A 7,799-nucleotide genomic window follows, 5' to 3' on the forward strand; every position below is an offset into this window, starting at 1 on the left:
GGGAGGCAGAGGCAGGCGGATTTCTGAGTTCGAGGCCAGCCTGGTCTACAAAGTGAGTTCCAGGGCAGCCAGGGCTACACAGAGAAACCCTGTCTCAAAAAAACCAAAAATAAATAAATAAATAAAATAAGAATGGTACTGAGGTTGACGACACTGACATTGTCTCCTGTTGTCACCACAGCTTCCTCCTCTCCTATCTGACAGCTGTGTCTCCTCCAACTGCTTCCTGTGCTGCAGTTGGCCCAACCTGTCCAATCATGGGGTTTTAGCTCAATTTGTCTTTCACCAGCATAAGCAACTGTGATACATATCTTTAGAGATCTTTACAGGGTCTTCCTCCCCTTGAGCATATATCACTTCCTTAGTAAGAAAATCCATGGAGTAGGACTTCAGAAGATATTGAAAGAATTTTCTTCTGTTTGTTTGTTTGTTTGTTTTGAGGACCTCTCTATGTAGCCCTGACTGTCCTAGAACTCAGTATGTAGACCAGACTGACTTCACACTCAGAGCTCCATCTGCCTGCCTCTTCCTCCAGGGTGCTGGGCTTAAAAGCACTATTATACCACTGAGCTACATCCTGTCCCCAACATTACTGGTTCAACTTACTCCCCCACACACACCTTTGTTTGTTTGTTTGTTTGTTTGTTTGATGTTTGGAGGCATGGTTTCTTTGTGTAGTAGCCCTGGCTGTCCTGGAACTTACTCTGTAGACAAGGCTGGCCTCAAAATCAGAGATCTACCTGCCTCTGGCTCTTTAGTGCTGGGATTAAAGGCATGGACCACCACCACCCAGCCAATTTATTCTTTATGTTATTTTAGAATAAGCGCTTTGGATCTGTTTGGTTTTTTTAAGATTTATTTAGTTAGTTATGTAAGGTATATGAGTACACTGTAGCTGTACTGATGGTTGTGAACCATCATTTGGTTGCTGGAAATTTGAATTCAGGACCCTGCTCACTCTGGCCTAAAGATTTATTTATTATTATATCTAAGTACACCGTAGCTGTCTTCAGACACACCAGAAGAGGGCATCAGATCTCATTATTGATGGTTGTGAGCCACCATGTGCTTGCTGGAGTTTGAACTCAGGACCTCTGGAAGAGCAGTCAGGGCTCTTAACTGCTAAGCCATCTCCCCAGCCCTGGTTTTGGTTTTTTGAGACAAGGTTACACTAGCTTTTTATAAGTCCAGGGAGGCCTCAAGCTCACAGAGATCTTCCTAGCTCTACCTGCTTAGCACTGGGATTATAAACACAAGCCACCAGGCCCAGTAAAGGATTTTTCTACAGTTGACTGACTTTCCTACAAATGGTGTATGGTGTCAATGATGATACTGGTGTTGGAGGTGACACCTGATGTGGTGGTAGTGGTGCTAGTGCTTGTGATGTTGTGGTGATGGTGGTGGTGGTGGTGGTGGTGGTAGTGATAATGACAGCGATAGAGATCATGACAGCAGAGGAAGTAGGAGCTATGTTCACGACACATTTTCTAATTGAGCTGTCTTCCTGGGACCTACAGGTGGAGTGTATTGATGAGCACCATGCCAACAAGGCCCTGGAGGAGGTAATGCTCACTGGGTCCCCTGGGACGATCAGTACTCAGCAAACACAGGAACTGAGTTTTGTGCCCACGTCCTGAGTAACTGGGCGAAGGAAAACATGCAGTGCTCATAAGGGGAGTCCATGCTCACTCAGGACAGCCACATCTTTCCCTAGTGGCTACTCTACCACTAACCATCTTTTAAGTTTTTATTTATTTTTTATTATTGTTGGAGGGGGACCCAAAATCACATCGCACCGCTGTGTATCCATGTCAGAGGACAACTTTGTGGGGTCAGTTCTCTCTTCCCACCTTTATGTGGGTTCTGGGGGTCCAATCCAGACTGTCATGTTTTCTTCTCTTTTCCTTATTTATTTATCGAAACAGGACGCCACTATATAGCTCTTGCTGGAACGCACTTTTGTATTCCAGGCTGGCCTCCAACTCAGAGATCCCCCTGCCTCTGCTTCCTCCTGAGCGCTAGGATCAAAGGCGTGCGCCCCCACACCTCACTTGACTGTCAAGTTTTCAAAGGAAGCATTTTAAGCCCCTAAGCCATCTTGTGCACCCCCAATAACCATCTTTTTAAAAACAGATCTTTTTTTCCTTACATTTGTTTAGTGTGTACGTACATGTCCACACATGGCCCATGGCACATGCAGGGAAGGCAAGCTTTGTGGAGATAGTTTGCTCCTTGTGCCTTTACTCACGGGCCCAGCTCACATTTTTTGAATATGTTTTTCTTCAGACTTGGGGCTGTTCTTCAGTGGTGGGGCATGTACCTCGATTGCCCAGAGCCTTGGGTTCCATCTCCAGCACTGGAAAGAAAATATTTTTCTTCTAGTTATAAAAAAAAAGAACAGTGCAAAGCTAGGGAGACACAGAGAAAATGTAAATTAGTTAGTTGAGTGTGCTAGTGCTCACTCGCAGTCCCAGCATTGACTGGATCTTGAGTCTGAGGCCAGCCTGGATGGCATTGTGAGGTTCTGACTCAAGAGTCGAAGGACTGAGATGTGGCTCTGTGGTAAAGCACCAGCCTCAAATACACAGGCCCTGGACTTGGTTCTCAGCATAGGAGCAAGGAGGAAGGAAGAACAGGAGAGAAGAGAGTTGGGAAGGGTGAGAGAGTTGAAAATGGCCTTCACAGAACTACAAGTGACTGCAGTTACCAGCTTGATGGATAGCAGCTAGGAACCATTTCTTTGGGCCTCTCTAGAAATCTCACTGGAGTGAAAGGTGACTTCTCCTCCATAATGGTCCCTTGTGGGTTAGCTTCTTTCTGGAGTTGCCGGCCCTTGTACATCGCCGGTCAACATGTCTTGAGTCACACACAGTGTCACTGGAGCAGAGGTAGACCAAGTCATAGTCTGACCGATGGAAAAAGCATGGGCAGGTTCACCATCACACAGCCATGTTGACCATCCCCATTCACATCTGACGGGCCGGGCGGGTCCCACCCAGCTTCCAATCAAAGCGAAGGCCCATCTGGCCATGGTGTTCAGGTGGCTATTTCTACTACCTGATTGGATTTGTTTCCTAAGTACTTCACTGTGCCTTTGGGCACAACATCTTGTCCAGCCCAGCCTGTCTCCTAGCACCCCCTGGGTCTGCACCTGTTCACTGAGGGGGCTGGAGGTTGTGCTGGGTATCAAATTCAGGGCTCTATGCATGCTAGAAAAGGGCTCTATCCTTGAACTTATTATACTCCAGCGTGTTACCATTTTTATATGTGCTTGTGAGGCTCAGAAAGGTTGAAGAACAAGTCTTGGTCACACAGCACAATCACCCCATGCTGGAGACCCACACCAGCCTCCTGGCCTCTCTCCAGCAGGCTGCACAGCCTCCTTAGAGCCATGATCTCATCTCTTGGGTGGGATGTGTAGCCGAGACGTACTAGCTGAGACACTGTTCCCTCTCTGTGCAGCTGATGCCCCTGCTGAAGCTCCAGCACCCCAATCTCTCTCTGTACCATGAGATGTTCATCATGTGGAACAATGAGGTGGGTCGGAGCGCCCACACCCCAGCAGCTGACAGCTGGCACGGAACACTCTGAGAGGCACGCATTTCCTGGGTCCTGTGCATGATCTCTAATGATCCACAAACAACCTCATCATATGAGGCCTAACTGCCCATTTCACAAAGGAGCCACCACTTCTGGGGCTCATTAGCTCTAATACAGCTGAAGCAAGAGGCCAGGTGTAGGCTCCAGACTACACCTTTAACGATGAGGTTTTGGCTTCTGTAGAAGGGGGCTGATACCGAGAGGCTGCCTTCCTGGCCTCCCCTCTTGTCTCAAAGCTGTCCACCCCTTACTCCCATGGCAATAGGTGGGAACATTGTTTTCATTTCATGGTAGGGTCTAAGGCTACAGTGCCTCACAATTAGTGGATCCTGAGTCGGGCTTCCCAGGCTGCGTTCTCTTGGCAACAGGACTTCTTGCCTTTGAATTGAATACAGCTTTCCTAAGTCACACCTCCAGAGGGGACTGAGGGGAAGGACGCTGAGCAGGCTGAGGGGCCTCCACTGTGTTCCATCTCCACATCAGTTTCCCTGCTGAGCTGACAGCTCAGGGCGAGGGAGGGCCCTCACTGCATGTACCCCAGCTTTCCCAGCACCCTGATGTTTTCGCAGACAATGTTTCATTGGAAGAAACAGAACCAGCCACTGACTGGGGTGGCATCCTCAGAGGAGCTCCCAGAGTCTGAAGAGACTGTCCCGAAATTGAGGGGTAAAGACAATTCCATAAATGGTTCTGCATGTGCAGAGGCCAGGAACAACTGCAATTTCCAGGAAGGCCACCTAACAACAAGACCTGGTGTGGTAGGGCATAGGAATGGGGACAAGAGAGTAAAGGGGTCCCCATTAGGTATTGTTACCATTGCCACCACAGTGATATCCTGGAGCAGGTGATCCTATGAGCCCTGAGACCCAATCTTTGAGGCCTTGTGTTCTGACAGATCTCCTCTCTATTCCTCTGCCTGGTGATGGATTATTACTCCCAAGGAACCTTCCAGAATATCATGGAGAATAAGAGGAAGTTAAAAGCAGTTGTTGACACTGAGGTAAGAGATACTCTGGAGCCGGGTGTGGTAGTACAAACCTTTGGTCCCAGCACTCAGGAGGCAGAAGCAGGCAGATCTCTGTGAGTTCGAGGCTAGCCTGATCTACAAAAATGAGTCCAGGACAGCCAGAGCTGGTTACACTGAGACCCTGTCTGGAAAAACCAGAGAGAGAGAGACAGAGACAGAGAGAGACTAATCTATACCCATGAAGACCCCTGCAGTAAGAGACAAGAGGAACTTTGGGTCTGGCCTTTGGCTTCTCTTACCTGTGTTAAGCCCTTACACTGCTTTGCACACTTATCTCAGATGCATAGCTTGAGACACTACAAGTGTGCATATACCAGCCCTAGCCACCACCCTGCACTAAGTGTTAGGCATTCTCAGGACCAAACTCAGAAGTTTCCAAGGGTCCTAAGCAACTGATGGGGTTCTGCTTCCAGAGACTGTGATGCACTCCCTGAAATTCATCCAGATGAGTTCAGTGTATGTGGCTCAACTCTGAACTCGCACTGTCCAATCAGCCTATGCCTTGATGCTTTTCCTGTGGTCAGCTAGCTGCCCTTGCTCATGACAAGGAAGTGCTCAGTGGGTCTGCCTCTCCTATGCTGAGGAGCCCTTGATCACCCCCTAGTGCAGGGCTGTAGAGTACAGCTGCCAGGAGCATTGGCAGAAGGGCTACTCTTTCTTACCTAATCATGCAGGACTAGGTGTTTTGCTGGGTCAGAGAGTATGGGGTGTGGCTTCAGTAGGCATTCTAACAGAAGCTGGTTTACCAGGGTTTACTCTCCCTAGAAACAAAGAGGGCTTCCCTTCCATATGGCTCTTTGGCCTGTCTTTGAATTATTGAGCCTAGCTTTTCCCTGTCAAGTGTTTAAAGGGTGGTGACATTTTGTTATAACTTTAATTTGCATCTACATATCAGTAGTCCTAACAAGCACATTTGGATATGTGTTTTTGTTATGTTGTGTTTTATTTTATTTTATTTTATTTTATTTTATTTTATTTTATTTTGAGGTGACCATGAACTTATTAGCTAAGGATGACCTTGAACTGATACTCCTGTCTGTGTCTCCTCAGTCCTGGGATTATAGGACTCTATAACCATAATCAGCAACATTTTGGCCATTTGGAGCTCTTCTGTGCCCCTTTAACTCCTCTTCCCATTCAAATTATTTTCTTATTGATTTATAAACATTCTTTACATATGGCAGACATTAGTGTTCATATATCTCTACCCAGTCTGGGACTTGCCAGTTCACTTGTTTGATACCACCTTGTAATAGGCAGTCCTTGCTGTAATGGAAGCCAGTCCTCCCTGTGGCCAGGGTATTTTGGACCTGGCTTAGGCAGCCTTCCCTACTTCAAGGTCACAGGGCTCTCCTTAGTTTTCTTCTAGAAGTTTATAAACTTTCACTTTTACCTTTGGGACCAGCAGTACCTCCCAAGATCTGAGGATGATTTCCTCTGAGGATTTCTGAGCTCCTGTGGTCCAGGGTCCATCACCCTAAGAGGCTCAGAGGAGGCATGTAGCTCATTCCATTGCCCATGCCTCTGGGGCAGGCTCTGGAGTGGGCTTACACCTCTGTCTCAGAAGCCATGAAATGAGCTCCTCTATAAGGGCCATAGTAGGAGAATATGTGTCTCCTGCGACCCAGCCAGTCTCTGGCACTTCAGGGTGTCTTTTAATCCTGATATGAGATTCAGGAGTCCTAGGCAAATAATTTGAAAATGGCAGCCGGGAACACTAGGTTGCCACTTTGTTGCCTCTCATGTTGTTGTCTCACAGGCTCTTTTCACTCTGATGGTATAAAGCCCTATAGGCACTTCAGGGGCTTCAGCATTAGTAGTGCCCATAGGGGCCACCTTCCCATAGCATCATGGCCCACAGAGAGTGACCACTGGTGGCCCCAGCTTGTCACTGTTCCACTGAATGCTTTGGGTATTCATATGCAGCTTTGCAGAGATGCTCTTAGGAAATTCCTAGACCTCTTCCAATGTCACATCTCCTGCTTCTTCCTCAGTGGATGCATATCATGCTAAGCCAGATATTGGATGCCATCGAGTACCTACATAAGTCGAACATCGTTCACAGGTGATGGAGCCTCCTCTGCAGGTTGGCCAAAACCCCTAGGCCTAGATGCCCAGGCCCAGGGACCAGATTTGGGCAGGATGGGGCATCTTCTGTGAACTCCCCTTCTTGGCTAAGAGAACAGGGAACTTCCTTATGAAGCCCCTGAGTGCCTGACTCACCCCAAAGGCACAGGGCTGTGAGAGTGCGGGGGCCGAACAGGGTGGTTCTAAAGGGCGAGGAAACAGAGATAAGATGCCAAGGAAGAGAGGTGAGGTTGCCTGTCGTGATACAGACTCTGGACAGGCCAATAAGATTTGCTGCAATCCAAGCCTAGTCTTTGACCCTTGCACCCAGCTTCAGCCCCAAGATCTGCAGTGGGAAGAATCTGGGAAATGGCTTCCATCAACATGAGCCATATGAGCAAAGAGAATAGAGTGCCCATGCTAATGCCAGCAGAAATACAGAATGATGGATGCCTTCTCTAATGAGGGACCTTGGTGTTTGTGCTTACAATGGGGTCTTCCCTAATATACAGAAACAGAGTGGATGTCATGCTCTAGGAAACAATTATTTAATAAGCAGGCTGAGCGGAGCATTTTCTTGAGGAGTGGAAAGAGCTGGAACTGGGTTGGAAGAGCAGGCTTAAGGCTCAGGCATGTGTTAGCCCTATCCCAGGCAGCTGCATGGTACCAGGGGGCCCTGTTCTTGGTTGCAGGAACCTCAAGCCTTCCAACATCGTCCTTGTTAACAGTGGCTACTGTAAACTGCAGGATATGAGCTCCCAGGCACTGATGACCCACGAAGCTAAGTGGAATGTCCGAGCAGAAGAAGGTGTCTGGGGAAGACTGGGGATGAGTGGCAAAGGAGGTGGTGGCTCTTGGTATCCAGAGGGCAGTGGTTACTTTTGGGGCTGGGCTTTTTAACTCGGAAGGTCTAGAGATCTCCAACCTAGGGAATAACACATTAGATGTGCCACTGTGGGAAGGTGCAGGGTCCAAAGGACTCCAACACATGTAAAAGAGAGCCTTGGGGAACAAAGCAATGGTTGTGGTCCCCTTAAGATGTTAATTCTTAGCCGGGCGTTGTGGCGCACGCCTTTAATCCCAGCACTCGGGAGGCAGAGGCAGG

The 7,799-nt window shown here is 48.2% G+C and overlaps 1 protein-coding gene across 2 annotated transcripts in view; it reads left to right on the forward strand.

Annotated features, from left to right (window-relative positions):
* The window catches only part of Stkld1 (serine/threonine kinase like domain containing 1), a 20,418-nt gene that overhangs the window by 3,039 nt on the left and 9,580 nt on the right, over nt 1-7,799 (forward strand). For both annotated transcript variants that reach the window (XM_029470540.1, XM_021155523.2), the window contains exons 3-7: nt 1,518-1,562; nt 3,463-3,537; nt 4,496-4,600; nt 6,622-6,692; nt 7,387-7,502. In XM_029470540.1, coding sequence (XP_029326400.1) covers nt 1,518-1,562; nt 3,463-3,537; nt 4,496-4,600; nt 6,622-6,692; nt 7,387-7,502 — 412 coding nt within the window. The remainder of the gene's footprint in view (nt 1-1,517; nt 1,563-3,462; nt 3,538-4,495; nt 4,601-6,621; nt 6,693-7,386; nt 7,503-7,799) is intronic.

Source organism: Mus caroli, chromosome 2 (genome assembly GCF_900094665.2).
Source record: "Mus caroli chromosome 2, CAROLI_EIJ_v1.1, whole genome shotgun sequence".
In the NCBI taxonomy this organism is placed as follows: domain Eukaryota; kingdom Metazoa; phylum Chordata; class Mammalia; order Rodentia; family Muridae; genus Mus; species Mus caroli.